Source organism: Rhinolophus sinicus, linkage group LG11, assembly GCF_036562045.2.
Source record: "Rhinolophus sinicus isolate RSC01 linkage group LG11, ASM3656204v1, whole genome shotgun sequence".
NCBI lineage: Eukaryota > Metazoa > Chordata > Mammalia > Chiroptera > Rhinolophidae > Rhinolophus > Rhinolophus sinicus.
Genome location: NC_133760.1, coordinates 59,858,644 through 59,877,069, shown reverse-complemented (window position 1 = coordinate 59,877,069; position 18,426 = coordinate 59,858,644). Strand labels below are relative to the sequence as shown.

The 18,426-nt window shown below is 47.5% G+C and overlaps 1 protein-coding gene across 8 annotated transcripts in view; it reads right to left on the bottom strand.

The window, feature by feature from the left end:
- The window catches only part of HIPK2 (homeodomain interacting protein kinase 2), a 175,200-nt gene that overhangs the window by 42,576 nt on the left and 114,198 nt on the right, over positions 1 to 18,426 (bottom strand). For 3 of the 8 annotated variants that reach the window (XM_074315303.1, XM_074315298.1, XM_074315296.1), the window contains exons 3-9: positions 13,707 to 13,830; positions 13,307 to 13,426; positions 11,425 to 11,511; positions 9,698 to 9,882; positions 5,092 to 5,254; positions 1,725 to 1,931; positions 675 to 800 (exon numbers count right to left, since the gene is read on the bottom strand). In XM_074315303.1, coding sequence (XP_074171404.1) covers positions 675 to 800; positions 1,725 to 1,931; positions 5,092 to 5,254; positions 9,698 to 9,882; positions 11,425 to 11,511; positions 13,307 to 13,426; positions 13,707 to 13,830 — 1,012 coding nt within the window. Of the gene's footprint in view, positions 1 to 674; positions 801 to 1,723; positions 1,932 to 5,091; positions 5,255 to 9,697; positions 9,883 to 11,424; positions 11,512 to 13,306; positions 13,427 to 13,706; positions 13,831 to 18,426 lie in introns of all 8 variants that reach the window. The other 5 variants (XM_074315299.1, XM_074315297.1, XM_074315302.1 and 2 more) reach the window with 3 other exon arrangements.

Here is an 18,426-nt window from a genome sequence, read left to right as displayed (position 1 = left end):
AAAGAAGACAAATACCTTAGTGTGTTTCTGGGGATGACATCAATAATAATTTCTGAAGTGCTTGGCATAATGATGATGTATGTATTAAGGTTCAACTGTCACTACCATTGTCACTGCATCACCATGTGACCTTACATTTCCACAGCGCTTTACACATTTTCAACCACTTTCACCTCTGTGATCTCATTCTACCATCAGAGGACCTATATAAACAGACAAGGAAGGTTCCAGCTCACAGCTTCTGTGATCCTGGCTTTTCAACTATAAAATAAGGAGATCATCTCCAAGTCTTCTTTGGTGCTGAGAAAATAATTTCTATTTTACAAGGAAGAAAATCAAGGCAAACAAATGTTAACTCACTTGCTGTAGGTCACAGAGACTTATTAGTAGTGTTAGGATGAAAACTTAGGTCTCCCCTACTAATTTGCATTAGAAAGATACAATAATAGTAATAATTTCCCCAGACTCTCCCTGTGTCTAAATTTCTTCTTAGAATTGTAAGCCAGACACTTAGGAAGGTAATTCTCCTGGGATCACCCAGAATATGACGGAGGTATTCTAATGATTCGAAGCACCTAACTCACTGCCAGGGAGGCAATAGGGGGAGCGACGTCTCTCCTGGGAACACTGACATGGATAAATGGCAACACCAGGAATAAGAACAAAAAAATTACCTGGGCAAGCAGACCTGGTTGGATCTGAAGAGGCTGAGCTCCTGGGGCTTGGGTGACGATGGGAACAGCATTTTCCATTCGCACAGAATAGCCAGCATGCTTCGAGGGAGAGGGCTGCAGTCCTGCGTCAGACAATGGGCAAGAGAGAGAGGGGTCAGCTGAGCGATTGGAACCGGCTAGATGAATGCAGCCATCCTAACGTGTCAGCGCTCAACTCCCCTTTGCGTCAGACCCACCAGTATTGCCCGGTCCTGTGGAAATCTCCCCTTTCGTTTCTAACTTAAATTTTTTTAGAAAACCAAAAAGAAAAGAAAAGAACCCCACAAAAAATAACTATGAATGTGTTCAAAGATTAGAAGGTCAATTTAAGGAGTCTGTAAAACCAAAAGTGGAACAGTTACGCTGACAAATTATGACAGGAGAACAACTGCTTCAGACAGGAAGAAAAATCATGTACGTCAAAGCCAGGGGTGTTGGGGAGAGAACATGAGTCCGTTAGGAGTTGCACTGACTCTGAAACTGGGCAACCACACATGCTTACCTCCTGGGTTTGCAAAAACAAATTCTCAAACTTTCCGTGTAAACTGTGACCAAGTACACGGTCAACGCCAGCTTCTTAGTGCTCTCAGGAAAAGAGTGTGGGGATGCATGGCCACAGAATCATTTGCGGGTGGCCTGGGAGGGACTTTTCAGAGAGATTTACATTTTCCCTGAGAACTGGGACCAGGTGGGCTGGCAGGCATTGGCCACCCAGAGTGCATCGCATGTGAGCTGCTATCAACATAACAATGGGGGCACACAAACAATGTGCTTATTTACAGACAGCTGGCCAGGGATAAAATCACGGGCAGGTGGTGGAATAACAAATTCCCATTGTTTCTAGGCCACAGTAGGCTAGGGGCCTCAAGTTCAGTGATGCTGGTGCTCTCACCAAAGGAAAGGAAGAGGGCCTTCCCCCAGGAAGTTGCCAGGATGGAACACTGTGGGGCCAGCAGCTCAGAGGCTGTCCAGCCGGGAGCAGGGGAGACGCTGTGTCTGCTCATGCTTACCTTGGAAGCCGGGCGGACACACGATTAGAGCTTGCTGGAAGGGGTCGGGCCGGGCACAAATCTGGGCTGTTCCCGTCTGCAGGGGCATGCTCCGCTGGGCCACTGCAGCCATGGATGCCGCTGAGGGCTGGTAGAGTGCAGAGTGGTAGTTTAGTATGGAGACTTCGGGATTGGCTAAGGAAAGAGTGGCACTGGTGGAGGTGGGAGCCTAAAGGAATGATGGGGATTAAACAAAAATAAACAAAAATAAAAAATGAGGGCAGTGGCAGGTTGGGAGACACGAATCTAAATCAAACAAATGAACTCAAAGAAGAACAAATAAAAATCAAGAGCAAAGAAGCAAAAACAGAGGGGAGTGGAAATACAGTTGAGAAGTGTCAAGAGAAAAAGCAGGCACCTGCAGCCACATGACACAGACTCACCTTCGGTGCTTATATTCAGGCCTGTTCTAACTTGTGTGGGGCCTGGACAAGAGTGCAAACTGATGCCTGCGTACCATACTCGTATGTCTGAATGCTATGATGTTAAAAATTAGGCTAGGCATGAGGAACGTTCTGCCCTTCCACTCTGACAGATATGCCTTCATCTGGAAGGCCAGGTTTGAGTGTAGGACTCCTGCAGTCCTTGGGTTGTGTACTGGAACATAGTGGCGGGGCTGCTGAAGTCCTGCCTTCCTTCTCTCCCGGCCCCGGCTCTGTCCCACAGGTGCCTGGCTCTGGGCACACATATGTGGACCTGGGGGTGTGGTCCATACTTGGGAGGCTGAATCCAGGCCTAGGTACCCAGAGTGTGACATGGAAGCACACATACCTGGAGGTGGGGCCAGAAGGAGGCTGTCTTGTTCAGGTCTAAGGGAGCACTATTTAGATACGCTTAGGTGCTACACAGCAGTTACTGGCAAGAAATATGCTATAGAAACAGACATGGAGCGGGGGGTGTTTCTTCTTTGAGCTTGGTACCCTCTTACACTGGTGTTCAACTACTAAGGCTGGAAGGCAGAGAGAAAGATGCTGGTGGGTCACGAAACTTGAAAAGCAGACGGGTTAGACAAATGTGGAAATTATGTCCTCTCTCTTTTCTCTTTCAGAAAGAAACATCATCTGAGACTGAACTTCCATGTAAAGCAAGACGGCAGAAGGAAAATAACGTCTACACTGGGAATTGTCCCTTTTCACCCCATCTTAGCTTTCTCCACACTGAGCCTCCATCACCGCAAGTGGAGGTTACCAGTGGCTCAAATTCACCATTGTTTACAAGAGGTCTGGTCATTAGAGGTTACGAGGACTGAAGAATAAGGAAGACGGAACCACAAGGACACCTTGGACACACACACAAATAGAATTATAGGAAGGGTATGTATGCGTGCCAAATTTGAAAAGAGGATAAAATTTCACTTTACATTTTTAATACTTAGCTTTTATGCTGAATTTCAGTGCAAAGCAAATTCATTTGTTTGAAGGTGATGACTAAACGATGTGGAGTACGTTCGCATTTTAAGGAACATATTGTAACGCTAAGCGTCTGTTTGTGCAGCATCACATAGCGAGACTCCAGGTCATGTGACTGGGAACGCGTGGGCGACACGTGTGGCCCAGTGTCCGTGTTTTGTTACTGATGACATGTCTAGCATTTCCTGTCTGTTCTCTCCGTGGCCCCGTCTCTCCTGAAGGCCACACACACAGTTCCCACTGCCTGCTCAGACTCACACGCCAAAGTCCAGACTCCCCTCGGGTTTGGGTCCAATCTTCCCTCTTTGGGGCACCAATATCCTCGACTGTCTCACCCTCTGATGAGTCACGGGTCCTGCTGCTTTTCGCTTCACAGTGTCCCCCCTCCCCATCTCTTTTCGGTGGCTACTTCCTCAGCAGAGACCCTCCCCGCTGGTGCCTGGGACCTGTGAGGCTCTGACTAGTGATGTTTTGGCCTGTACCCTTTCTCTTCCAGCCCTTGGGCACAGAGGCGAGAAAATTCTTTCTAAAAGACTACTTTGTGCATGTCACCGGCCCTGCTCAAAAATCTCCAGTCACTGCCTAATGGACACGGCCTATGCCCTTTGGTCTGGCACTCCCTACCCACGGTTTGGCCAACCTTCCCTTCTAAATGGGTCTCCCTCTGCTCCCTGAGCTCTTGGCACCAGCCACACCAGTCTACTCATTGTAACGCGGCTCTGGTGATGAAGAACAAAACCATGGAGAGATCCGCCCAGGAGCTCACCCGTCTGGCTGCGATGCTTTAACCTGAGGGCTGGGCGAGGTACTGGGAGGGGCTGTTTCTGGACTCTCTGGCCTTAGAGAGCACTAGCTCTTCCCCTCAGCAGAGCTTTAAGAATACCAGTGACCTCAGGGGGCTTCTTCTAGAGTTTAGGCAGAGAGAGAGAGGACAGGCTGGGAGGTAAAACTAGGCACTGGCAACCCAACGTGCTGCAGGAATGACCTAGGAAAACAGGGTCAGTGACGCCTCAGTGACAGTAGGGGACTTGTCCAAAAGAACGGATGGCCAGGTGGAGGTATTCATTCATACTTCAGGATTAGAACACACACACTCCTCTCCTCTGGAGGGGTGTGTATGTGTGGTGTGTGTGTGTGCACACGAAGGGGAGTGGTGTCACTACAGATTGATATCAAGACTGAAAAAGTCTAGGGACATGTCTTTGCGAGATCTGGTAAGATTGTAAGATGGGAGTAAAAGTCTCTTAGATAACAGAGACCCCCTGAGCTGGGACCTAGAGAGTATTTATTCTAGATTCCCTGGGTGCCATGTATATTGCAAGCAGCATGTTAGGTGCTAGATTCTGCTAATTTTCTGCAAAAGGCTGGAAATCTGTGGGAAGAAAACCTTAGTTTCTCGGTCCCTTCTAGTTCCAGATGCTGGGATTCTGGTGACAGACTGATGAACTGCATTTCCCCACGACTTGGAGAGAGAACATATTCTATCTGAAAGGAGATCATGGGGAGCCAGCAGAGTGGGGACAAGGGGCAAGGGCCTGACAGGATGGTTGCTAGTGTCCCAGTTCTAGAATTCTTTACCAGGCCGATGCGTGATATACAAGAATCATAGCATCTCCTTTACCTTATTTCCGCTTTAGGACAGAGGGAAGCGGTAAGAGGTACCATCTCAGAAACAACTTCCTTACTATGTCTTTTCTGGGATCTTTCAGCGGGGCCAGCAGTTGATACAAAGAGTGCCTGGGGCTCTCAGAGGAAATAACCTTGGAAACAAACACCTTTTTATGGAACTGAATATGACACTAGCGGAATTTTGTCTCTTGTATGTGATATGGGAGGAATTCTGTCTCCTGACTGGGTTTGGAGGGAAAATATAATTCCTGATGCTGTCAGCCCTGCCTTTCTCCTCTGCTCCCCACTTACCTGGTTGTGGACAGTGTTTAGCTGGTTGTTGAAGGTCATGGTCAGGTTGGTGGATGTGCTGGGGGCCACGTGTGTGATGAATGGGGTTTTGCTCTGGTTCACTGTGTCGTACATATTCACCCGACGTTTGCAAATCTCCATGTTCTGGAAACATGATTTGACGCTGTTCATGCAAAAGGCAGAGACAGAGGCACAAGGGAAAGACAAGAGGAATGTGGGATAAAGGGGGGAGAAAATGGAGAGGGAAGAGGAGACAACAGTTAATCCTTACAGGAAAGAAAACTGGGGGAACTTAACTTTAAGTCTAAATTTCCTGGATTTCTCATGTAAAGTCTATGTCTGTAACAGTCAATGTTATTTAGATGAGTTTCCCCCACTGTCTTTCTACCTCGTCTCCCCACCCTGGATGGGTAAAGGTTCTCCACAGCACAACAGATCTGATGGCTGTCACTGCATTTTCCTCATATCGCTGATCTGCCTCCAGCTTCAGTGCTCACTCTCAGCTTTCAGAGTACTTTCTAGCCCATAAACAAGCATATAAGTTCTTTGATTTAGAACATTAAACAGCAGCTTATGATCTGCCTCCACCTTCCCCCAAACAGGGCCCCTTGGTCTGATCTTTCCCAGCTATTCTGGGGCACCAGCGCCATCTAGGGGACAGCCAGGGCACTAGCCAACCTACTATGGCCCTATTGCCACTCTTCCCACCAGAATTGTGGATGTAAGGAGAACAATAATAATAGCAATAATTAATAATAGCAGCTAACATTGATTCAAAGTGTGGTTGTTGTGTGCAGATGCTTTCACTCAGTCCTACAACAACCACGAGAGGGAGAGACCATTGTTGCCCCTATTTTACAAGTAAGGATGAAATTTAGAGAGGAGAGGTCATTTGCCAAGGTCTAGAGTTAATTACTGGCAATCTTCATGTATGCACATACATATACATCCTCGTGAACTTCTTTCATCCTTCCTTTTTATTTTCTAATTCTTGCCCAGTTACATGAAATAAAATCTTCTCCCGCTTCGCCCCCACCCACCGTTGCATTTGTGAATCAAAACAAAACCCTCATTATGAAAGTAAAGTACAAATGTGTTGCCGACACCAGAATCAAAACCCACCATAAAGTGTCCTTCAGAATTTACACATGGTTTCTCACATCTGTGTCTTCTTCTAACTGAACTTAGTTTACCTTAAATGCCAAAATTCAAGATAATAAAACAGCATTTAAAGTTCAATGTTAAGCTTATTTTAATTATATGTAATAACTGAATATAAATAAATAATTTTCTACCATTCTAAGATTACAAGTATGTACTATTTCTGCATATCACAGAGGTGAGCTGTATTTTGGGCCGAACAGGTGCTAGCGGGCTATCCTAAAACACTCTTTCCATGAAAGATGTTCCGAACTGACTTAGATATACTCAGAGAATCCTTTCTTTCTGAGTTGATGACGACTTACATTGGCCACACAGTGCCCATGAAATAAATGTTTACTGACTGTTGACCCTGGAGAGAAAGGAAAACAGACTCTACGGTAACCAATAGCTAAAAAAAACACCAAAACTAATAATGCTGGTAAAGCCAACACACTTTGAGCACCTTCTAAGTACCAAGCACACTGCTAAGTGCTTTCACATGGAAGCTGAAGCAATAAAATGATGGATGTTGTAGTCTTTTTGTAGTATATTAAAGGATTCACTAATTTTGTGACAATTCAACCCAAAGCTTTTAGACTCAGAATATTCTGAAATGGTTTGAGTTCTGAGTTTCAGGAAGAGGCAAACACTTTCACGTTGGGTTAATCCTATGAGAATGGTTTTTAAGGAATTTGTGCACTAGAGTCCTGGTTTGGAGGGATGCGTGGGGTCTCTTTCAACTATTAATCTAGATGTTGGGGCAGCTGTGGTCCAGCTCCATGGGTGGGGTCTACAGCAGGTGGGCCAGGAGGCTTCTTCTCACCCGGACTTCTCATAGTCTTCCCAGCAAGTTCTGGGGACCCTTAGGGATTAGGCTTACTGCCAGGTAAGCCCAGGTGTGCTCAAAGACCTGTTTCTCCTTCTGAGGCCCATTTTCTGAGTTATAAGTGGTCAGTGGTCCTCTTGGGACCCTCACCAAGGTCTGAATTTGAAGCTGACGCTCATGGTCTCCATGCTCGGTCTTCACCAAGGACAGTGAAGCATTCTACTGCTGCTTCCTCATAGAACCCAGGGACGGACAGAACCCTGAGGTCATCAACCGTGACTGTGGCTTTATGTGGGTGACTGTCTCATCGACTTAGTGTGGATGGCCAACGGGAGCCCTCTGGAGAGCACCCCTCTTTTTCCTCCCAATAGCTGTTCCTCAATCATCCCACTTCCGCCCTGAATGTAAAAAGACCATTCTATGGTGCTGAACTGACATCCCCTTGACTTACCCCTACCACACCCAGAAACAGGACAAATCCCATCATAAAAAGAGTTTGCAAGAAACGAGTTCAAGTTCCTTCTTTGTATTGGAGTTTGCTTGTTTCAAACATGGTTCTAAATTAAAGACTCAGTGTCTGGTTGTTGTAATATGATTTGACTTGCTTAACATTAACGGATAAGGAACAGAACTGAAATTAGAGGAAGCACAATCTGTGGTGGACGCCACCCATTCATTTCTCGTAGGCTGCTTAAGGTCAAGTCCAGCCTGGACACTCGGCCTCATTTGAGGCTGGCCACGGCAGGGCCCACTGTCCTCTGCAAAGGTCTCTTATCCCCAGCCTCTTCTCACATATCCCCTTTTCCTCCTGACCCTAACTAAAATCTGGTGCTCTCTTTAGTACACTGCTGCTCCCAGCAGACACCCAGGGATGTGCGTTTCAAATCCCAAGTGCCTCGGGGTTGAGAGGCTGAAGTGAGATTTCTCATTATCCAGTTATGAGCTGAACTGTGCCCCCACCCCATTTCCTATACGTTACTCTACTGCCAACAACGTAAGTCTGTCAATCTGTCTTTTTCTCTTAGCCACCTGGCAAAACTCCAACCTGGATGAACCCAATTACCTGTTTTCTCTGTGCCTTCACCTGGGGAGTTCAGTGACACCCCACGTGATTTGTGTCCAACCTCCAAGCTCAATTCTACTGTATGTCTCTGTTCAAGTTGCTCTGTATTCTGTTCCGACTACCTAAACTTTCCTACCCTTCTTAAACCACCAATCACCTTGCTCTCAACAAGAGAAGACAGAGCTGCTGAAGAACTCCTTCAGCTGTGCTCCGCTAGACCAGCACACCTGCCAACATTCACGACCCTTCCGGTGACAGAGGCTTATTCCTCTACCCGTGCTCTGAATCCCAGCCCCATCCACTGTCTCAGGAAACTTCTCTTCTGAGCATCCTTTATCTGTAATCTCTCACTTGCTACCAGACACTCCCATCAGCATTTAAAATCGCTCAAATCTCTTCCATATTAAAAGAAAGCCCCCTTGGGCCCTCCTCAGTCTCCCCTCTATTTCCTCCCTCCCCTTTCACAGCCTTCCTTCTTGAAAGCTTCCTATTTCTTCACCTCTTTCTCAGTCTTTCATCCTGCTAAGCTGGTTTCTGCTTCTGCCATCCCCTGAAACAGCTCCCACTAAGTTACCAACAGCTTCCAAGTTGCCAAATGTGATGGGCACGTCTTCCTGGCTCACTGACTCACCAAGCAGCAGTGGACAGATCTTGGTAACCACGCTCTGACCAGCCAGTCCCTGCTTACACGTCCTGCAGTGACGCCACCTCACTCTTAGGACCAAGACCAAAATCCTGACCACGGAAGGCTCACCCTCGGCTCATCCTGGGGCCTCATCTCTCCCACTGTCCCCCAGCTCTCAGGGTTGTCCCTGCCAGTAGGGGCGTCTCTGCACAGGCCGTGCCCTTTCCGCTTTCGTGGGCTTTTCCACCAGTTCCCTCTCACTCATCTTTCAGCGGTTACTTCCCCAGGATCTTGCCTGTCCCACCCCAAGCGAGTCGCCTTCGTCACACGCTCTCATCACACCCTATACTTTCCCTGATATCAGCCAGGCTATTTGGGTATCATTAGTTTTATACCTTTCTCTATCCTATGGACTGCAAGCTCCAGTGGGGAGCGGCTCCATCTCTACCTCAGCCCCCCAGTGTACCCCCAGCACCTGGCATAGCACACAGCACACTGGATGGATGGATGGATGGATGAATGAACAAACCCAAATCCAAATTAGACTGAGTCCTCCCTGGAATGGTCCTGGGAGTGACCTCTGGCATTAGAAGTTGCTATGCCTCCGTATCCAGTCATTTTGAGCATCTCCCTTCATGCACAGACACCCAGAGTCTGGTCCACGCAACCCTGAACTTTCCTATGCTCCACCGTCCCCTCCTTTATTGGGGTAAAGCAAACTGTGGCCCAGGGTCCCAATCTGGCCACCTGTTTTTAGAAATAATGTTTTATTGGATCACAGCCTCACTCATTTGTTTATGAATTGTCTACAGCTGCTTTCAGCCAGAACAGCAGAGCTGAGTGATTGTGACAGAGACTGTATGGCCATTAAACCTAAAAAATCTTTAAATCAGGCTTTAAAGAAAAAGTTTGCCGAGCCCCGGTATAAAGCCCTGAGCAGGACACCTACTGTGTGCTATGGGGAAAGTCGAGTAAGTGTGTCATGGTGACAAAGGGGTGGTTCAGGGTTTCGATCGGGGTGATTCTCTTATCAGCATCTATGGTCAGCATCTTCTTTAACAAGTCGATGAACTCCCGCCGGTCTGCCTTTTCCACCAACATGTCACTGCCTTCCAAATCTGTTGTCATGTTCACCTGGAAGTAAGTAGGGACAGGTTAGAGAGACCCTGCTATGCCTCCCCCATCCCCGCCTTCCCTTATTCTCCTGCAGCTCCACCCCAATCTCTTAGTCACCCCCTCCCACTTCCCAGGAGGCTGTGTCTGCCCTGTTGGAGGCGCTGTCATAAGTTGCATAACAATGTGAATGTACTTACTACGACTGAATTGTACAATTATAAATGGTGAGACGGTAACTTTTATGCTCTCTGTATTCTACCGCAATTAAAAAACAATAACTACAACCCAGCAGTACAAAATAAGATGCAAAAAGGTTTCTTTATTTAACCTTCAGAGGGAAATGTAGGGGCCCGCGTGACCCTTCCTACATCTATGTGTATCAGTCTTCTTGTAGCTCCCCGAGTTAGGGCCAGGATCATTTCAGTCCTTGTGTTCATTGGGGTTACTTCTGACCATGACAAGCAGGATATCTGAACACAGAATTTTTCTTCCCAGAGCAAGTCTATACTGGGATAGCCTTGGAAAAGACCAGTTTTGTGGCGCTGTCTATGTTTTCCAAGGCATGCTCTGGAAAGCAATTTCACTTTCCTCAGACAATCTAAGCTTCCAATCAACTGACAAGTATACTTTACTGACTATCACGGTTTTTGGTTACACTTATCTTCAGTAAGAGGTGTGCTAAGTGTTCATGGGTCTCTAGCTTTATTTCTCATTGCTTTTAAGAAAAATTCACTTTGGGTTGCCCTGATTTTAGACTAGTCTTTACGTTAAAAATAGCTGAAGTTGTAGCACAAAGGTGAGAGCCTGTGGTCTCTCCAGTGAGCCAAGAGAGACAGAGTGTAGTGAGTGGAATTGTGTCCCTGCAAAAGATATGTGCACGTCCTAACCCCTGGGTCCTGTGAATGTGGCCTGATTCGGAAATGGGGTCTTTGCAGGTGTCATCAAGTTAAAATGAGGTCAAACTGGAATAGGCTGGGCCCTAAATCCAATGACTGGTGCCTTTCTAAGAGGGATATTTGGACACAGAAATAAGAGGAAACAGGATGAAGGCCACACGAAGGAGGAGGCCGAGCATGGGGGATGGCGGGACACTGAGGACTGTTAGGGGCTAGAAGCTAGGAGAGGCATGGGCAGTTTCTTCCTAGAGTCTTCAGAGGGAACAGCTCCCTGTTGATACTTGGATTTCGAACTTCAAGCCCCCAGAACTGTGGTACCTTGTCACACAAGGGAAGTAACGCCGAACCACGGGCAATGCACTCAAATGTACTACTGGGCTTGAATTCTTCTCAGGAAAACATCGGTAAGACTGGCCAGTACCACTTCAAAAATGGCAACCAATAAACTGAAGATATTTTTAAGGAGCTGGTGTAAGGTTTTTCAAATGTCCCACAAATCCAGTGGTATTCTTACTAAGGCTGGCATATCATTGTTTAAGGTCAAGGTCAACCACTGCAGTTGAGTAATGTGGATTGCTACACGCCTTGCTACATTATTCTTGCAGAAGTCTTGCCGTGCTGGGTTTTAAAGGGCTAACATGGCATACTCACCCACGTTGCTTACCTGCGCCATATCATCTAAACAGTTGAAAATGTACTTCCTTGCTTCTTTTGACTTAATCCCCGTCTCTGCTTCATGGTCATCTGGTGTCTGGTCAAGAGAGGCAAAAACTGATGAGTCACGTGAATTATTTTCTGGTCACTGTGACTTAAACCCTCGAGCTTCTGCTTCTCACGGAGGGTCTTTTCCCCACTTTTTAGAGGAGACTTTGATTCTTCTCAAAGTAACCTGCAAACTCATTCCTTTCTCTCTTCATCTTCCACACTAACTCATCTCTTTTCCTTCCTTCCTTCCTTCCTTCCTTCCTTCCTTCCTTCCTTCCTTCCTTCCCTCCCTCCCTCTCTCCCATGAACACCTGCTGGGACCTGCTCTGAGTCAGGTCTGGAGGGTTCCAAGAAAAGCAAGATATGCCATATCCATGATAACTTTACATTCTTCCCTAATTTAAGGGATAAGGTAAAATTTCACATGTGGAAAAACAGAAGCCCTTTCCCACACATTTTAAAATTTTAATTTAATTTTATGCATCAAATGCTTACACATGTAGCTATGACTGTGTGCCAGGCACTAATCCTAAAGCACATGAACTCATTTAAGGCTCTTCACTACAATCTTAGGTAGGACGATTACCAACCCATTTCCAGAGGGAGAAACAGGAATAGAAACCTTAAGGAGCTTGCCGGGTCACATGGCCGGTATGTGGCAGCTGGCTCTGGAGTCTGTGCTCTGCACCGCCCCTCCGCCTGGGGCTGGGGCACACACATCCGGTTTCCCCATTACCCTTCGTCTAGGAAAGTGCTGTTTTCATTTACTATGGGTTTTTGGACCCCTGGATCACAAGTAATTAATCCTCAAAATCTCACTAAGAATAGCACACCTGGAACTGCTAAGATCTAGGCTTCGATCCCAGGAACAGCTGGACAAGAAGGACCAAGGCTCTTAACTAAGACAGAAGAGGCCCCTGCCTGGCCTCACCCTCCTCCGTCCCAGGACTCTTTTGTACTGGACCTGACCTTGAGTCACTCACCCTCACAGTTGCCAGATGCCAGCCCTCCCACCAATAGCCCCAGAGTGCTTGCTTAGCTCCCAAACATCTCTAGTAAATCTTTTGTAACTTACTGGCCTCACATTATCTTTCAACCGTATTAGAATTTGGCTATGGCTTTTGTAAAAAAAAAACCCCAAAAGCATAAGCAGAAAACACCCACTCACTCTCTGGTAAAAAAAAAAAGAAGAAGAACCTAAAATGAACAGAAAACTTACTTAAAGCTTCCATTATTTTCTCCTTCCCAGGAAAATACATTAATTTTAATTACTAGGTGTAGATCAAAGTGAAAGCAAAATATGTTTCTGTGAAAGCGAAGCCACCCGAGTTTATGGTGTGCAACGGGGCGCTGCATCACGTGCCAGCTGGACAAACAGATCCCTGCCCGGGCCTCAGGGTGCCGTGGCTGCCTAAGCTATTTCCTTTGCCTGGAAGACACTCTTCATCCTTTGGAGCCCGGCTCAAATGCTGCTCCCCGGCCCTCTGCCACAGGTTACGGGGCGAGGGTTTGCTGCACGCATTTGGCCTCCCTCTGCACTGGGAGCTCCTTGAGGGCTGGGGGTCATTCATTTCTCTCTCTACACAAACCAGACAGGTCATCAATTAAATCCCGGGAGCTTAGCAAATCAGAGCTTGGGACTCAAGCTCTGCAAGCCAAGCAAAGTGGTGCTTTTGAACATTTCCATTCATCCAAACCCCGTATCAACAACAGCCGCCCCTCCCCCATGACGCCGGCCCAATCCGAGTGAGACGCAGAATCAACGTGCTGCTGTCAAAAGCTCCCCACTTCTTCCCTGAGCGTTGGGTGTTGGTGAGCAATGGAGGGGATGCTCTTCCTACCTTCAGCCTCCACAAAGGATACGGCGAGTCTGTGTCACGGTTGAAAAACCTGGTCGTCTTTGTTCCTGCGCTTAATAAATATTCAGCTGGCAAACCCTGTGTTTGTGAAATATACCGAATCTGCAAGAAAAGATGAGAATGAGGTCAGGGCTTTTCCTGTCATTGTACATATGGTAGACTCCTGGTCCTAGTGCCTTTGAGGAAAAACGACAATGCTATAGGGAAAGAAAGAAGTAAAAAAAGAAAGAGGAACAAAGAAAGAAAAGCAAGGTTGGGGGAAGCAAGGTTCGGGAGATGACATAACCCCAGAACCCCACGCACGTTCATGTCATAAACACAAAGTGCTAACCCGAGTGAAAACCGAGTGCTTGATGTCAATACCTGTGTTGCTCGGACCCACCTGATCATACTCGGAAGCGCCCGGGTACAGCGGCCAGCCCAGGAACAGCTCTGCTATGACACAGCCCAGGGACCACATGTCAATGGCCTCACAAAATGGTAACCCAAGGATGATCTCGGGGGCCCTGCGAAGGAAGAACGGAAGAAAGCATTAGCTATTTGGAAATGCAGGCAGCTATTTCTGTATGAATTCTACATAAAATCCTATGTTTCAAACCCAGGGTGCCATCACTGACCCCTCTAACGGGCCTGTGTTCTCAGCTGTGTGGCAGTGATTCCTCCATTCCTTGGCCTGCTCCTCCCCATTAGTGGGGAGCCGGGTCCGATGGCTGGTCTGTGGCTCTGGAACAGACCTACAGGGAACCACATCTACTGACTCCATTACTGTTACACTCCAACCAGATGAGCCAAGAACCACTTTAGATACTCAGGCGTTCTCTTTTGTAGCTGAAAACTCGGGAAACCAATCTTTAGACAACGCCTAGGTTTTCCAAAGAAATTCCCCAACACAGGTATTCTGTTTTTAATAATCTATACAAAACAAGTTGCCTCCACCCAGCATAATGGGATTAAACCCAATAGCGGTTCATGCCGGTGTCCCTTTCTTAGGAGTCCGTGTTACATTTTCAAGGAAACACTAGTTTTTTCATTAGCTTCTAACAAGTTAATCTCCTAAAAAGTTCTCTAACATTACAATTATAGAACCATGTTCATGAATACATAATCGGGGTGTCAATCGGAATTCCATTATAAACTCGTTCCCGACGGTAGGAGTTATTCACAGACAGGAGGTGAAGATTACATACTGGAGCTTCTGAAAGAAATCACCTCAACGCAGAGAACATTTCACATGTAGTTAGTAACCAAAACCAAAGAGACCACAGAGGGCATCTTCTTTTCTGAACATCTGTCCCGAGTAGGGAGGGGTACATCTTGGAGAAAACCAAGTTCAAAGTCTGAGATGGGAAGACAGTTTATGTTTTTTAAACGACGAGGTTCAGGGCACTCTACTGATCACGAAATGCATTAGCTCAACTTCTGTTTCCTCTAAAAATTTCCCACTTGATCAAGCAACGCCAGAAGACGCCCCTCGCCTACCCTTTCAGCAGCCTGTTGTGGGAGTGAAGGTTGCTGGGGAGCCTTTTCTATCTAGGTTATCTTCACCCATTTAGCTTGAGAGGAGGGAAGCAGGGTGTGATGAAAACACCTCACTTGCCTCGAAGCTTCGAGCTGAAATTTTCCCCACTTGGAAAGCATCTCCCCACCTTGTTCCTATAAATTCGCTCTCATTGCTCACCTTTCTTCTCCATATCATAGTATGGAAAAAAACAAACCAAAAACCAGATGTCTTGTTACAAAGTCTTCTGATTTTTCTGATCTAAAAAAGAGTTTCTTCACTTCTTTTGAGGTGGAAATTCAGCACTGCGGCTGGGTGGGTGCTTCTGGAATGCCACAGTCATTGGTCTGGGTAGCAAGACATGCTTTTCCTGCAGTCCACGACTGGGCCTTCTCAGGACGGAGTTACTGTGGAGCGTGGGGGAGAGTACCTTGGTGCTACTTACTGGGCCTGCCGTGTCCCTGTCCCCTCACTGCCAGGCACCTTCAGCTGCCAGTGTCCTGCCGGGTACGTGGTCCTCTCTCTGGTCTGTGTCTCCTCCAGTTCTGGTTGCTGATCGTTTGCGTAAACACGGGAGGCCACTCTGGCCCCCTGGCACTGATGCACTGGGTTGCCTGTGGTGGTCTGATGGCCCATCAGTGCTGGACTGTCCTGTATCACGGGGCCTTCAATTCCATGGCCTGCCTAGCTCACTGTGTCCAGCCTCCACCCACCCACACCAGGGCTTTCAGAGTCACCTGATCATCGTGTGTAACTGACGACATCATGGCAGCTGCCTCTAGCAATGCAATCTCTTTAGAGATGGTTTTGGTTTATTTAGAAAAAACAAACCCCACAGCACTTAGAAAAGGCAATCTCTGAAAGAACAGTACAGAGAAAACAGCATGCTTTTATTACACATGTGCACATGTGTGAGACGCTGCTTCTCTTTCTGCCCTCTCTGTTCTCGGGTCAGGTGTGTCCCCCACCTCGTCCCCCCACGCAGACTCAGGCTTTTTCCCGGGAGAAGAGATCTGAGGCCGGTTCCTGAGGAGCCCCTCCGCTGGCAGGCTCCTGGCTCCAGGTCACTCATGCCTGGATCTCTGTCCTCCTAGTCCTGTGACCTGCACCTTTGCACTTGGCCGCCTGGACACTCCAGTCTCCAGGTTGGGTCTTAGGAACAGGCGGGTCTGGTTCCGTGAGGACTTCTCTGGAGGTGACTGTGGGTCTGCCCTTCCTCTGGGGTTAATTAACTGGTTCTCACGCCCCTGAGGGGGTCATTTGGAACCTCAGGAAACCCATTTCCCAGTTTCTATTCCCTGAGGACGTGCCAGGCAGAATCTAACAAACGAGGCTGTCACGCCGAGGGCACTGCAGTGGTGTCTTTGGGAAGAAGCACCAGACGTGGATTTCGTCGGCTGACGTTACATGAACAGGGCCTGTGAAAATCACTCGTAGTTATTTTCCAATAGAGAATGAAATGACAGCCGTGCCCAGTGCCATGATAAGTACAGCACAATGTTTTTCTTGCTGTGACTACAATGAACAAATGCTCGGTGTCAGGCTAGATGGATGCAAGACAAAAGAAATAGAAGGCACAGTCCTGTCCCCAAGGGGCCCCGATGCTGGGAAGGCAACTCCAAAACTCACATATAACAACTAAAGTGGAATACAAAACATACACAATATAAACACACAGATACGAAAATAGAGCTAATCCAAGCATACAAACATGCGCCAGCATCTCCCATTAAAAAAAAAAAAGCAAAACACAAGAACAAAACACACCAAAACCCAAACCAAGCCTTTCCTTAATCCCTTCTTCTCCCTGCAGCTGTTGCCCTATTTCTCTGTTCTCCTGCCAGAGGCAAATCTCTAAAGTGTCATCTCCTGCGGTTTCCCCGGCTTTGCCTCACATCGTCTTCTCATCTCCTCTAACTGGACTTCCACCCTATGCTCCACTCCAGTGCTGTGTTGGTCAAGATCACCGGTGACCACGTTGTCACATCCACTGGTCAACTTCTCAGCTCTGTGACCCAAGAGCCACATTTCTTTCTCACTGCTGACCATTCCCTTCTGCTTTGAAACAGTTTGGGGTTTCAGGACGCCACACACACCCATATTTGTCTTGCCTCTCTGCATGTGGCTTGTCCGTTTCCTTTGCTGGCTTGTCCTCCATCCAACTGCAAGATGATGACAAAGTCCTAGGACCCCTTGTCTTCTCTCTTTTCATCCTTGTTCTAGGTCATCGTTATGGGTTAATCTATGCCCCCCAAAAATACATGCTGAAATCCTAATCCTGGTATCTCAGAACGTGACCATATTTGAGAGTGGGGTTACTGCAGATGTAATTTAGTTCAGATGATGTCATCCTGGGGTAGGTTGGGCCCTTGATCCAGTAGGACTGGTGTCCTTAAAAGAGAAAGATTTGGACACAGATGCTGAGGGAAGATGAGGTGAAGACGGAAGCAGAGATTGGCGTGATGCTGCCACACGCCGAGGGACACCTGGGGCCACTGGAAGCTGGAGAAAGGCAAGAAAGGATCCTCTCCCAGTGGCTTCAGAGGGAGCCTGGCCCTACCGACACCTTGATTTTGGACTTCTAGAACTGTGAGAGAATAAATATCTGTTGTTCTAAGTCATGCATTTTGTGGTGCATGTTCCCACAGGCCTAAGAAACCGACACAGTAATCGTATCCATTCCCACAGGTTTAAATTCCATTCGTGACTTCCAAACGTCTATCTCCATCATGGACCTTTCTCAGCTCTCGATGTACTATGTTCTGGCAGCCTGACATCGCCACTGGAATGTCTCACAATCAGCTAAAAGCTGAGTGTGTTTAAGAGGGAACTCTTCCCCTCTGCCCCCTTCCCCACCCAACATATTCCTCCCTCTGTCCCTCTTGTTTCACAAAACGAAATTACCCCCCTCTCTCCCGCCCCACCTCTCATGCTACAAACCTGCGAATGATCTCTGAGGCCTCTCTGTCTCCCTTCAACCTCACCACGCAATCCACCAACATGGTCAGCTCCAAAGTTTATTTCAAATTGGCTCCTGATTTTCTACTTCTGCTGCCACCACTCTGGCCCTGGGTCTCCTGTCACACCTGGAGCCTCCTTTGTGGTCTGTCTTTCCTCCAATCCACTCTCTACGTAGCTGCCAAAGTGAACAGGTCACATCTCCCTTGGCTGTAAGCCCTTCAGAGGCTCCCCACTGCACTTAGAATGAAATCTAAATCCTTCCATGGCCCACAGGGTTCTCCTTGATGGGGACCCTGCCCAGGTCTCCACTGTCATTGAAATCCACTCTCCTGGTTCAATAAGCTCCAGCCCAATCCATTTCCTTTCAATTTCTAGAATCCCTAAGCTACTTCTGGACCTAGAGCCCTTATGCAATCTTATGCTTCTGCCTCAAATGCTCTCTCTCTGTGGGCTCTCAGATGGCCGCCTCCTTCGCATCCTTCAAACCTCAGCTTAATTGTCACCACCACAGAAAGGCCTCCCTGGACACCAGTTAGTTTCCATCTACAGTGCCATAAATGTCACTTTACAGCACTTTCCCAATCACCTGCTTACTGTCCTTCCCCCTGCTACGTCCACGAGGGCAGCACAGTGCCTGGCAGTT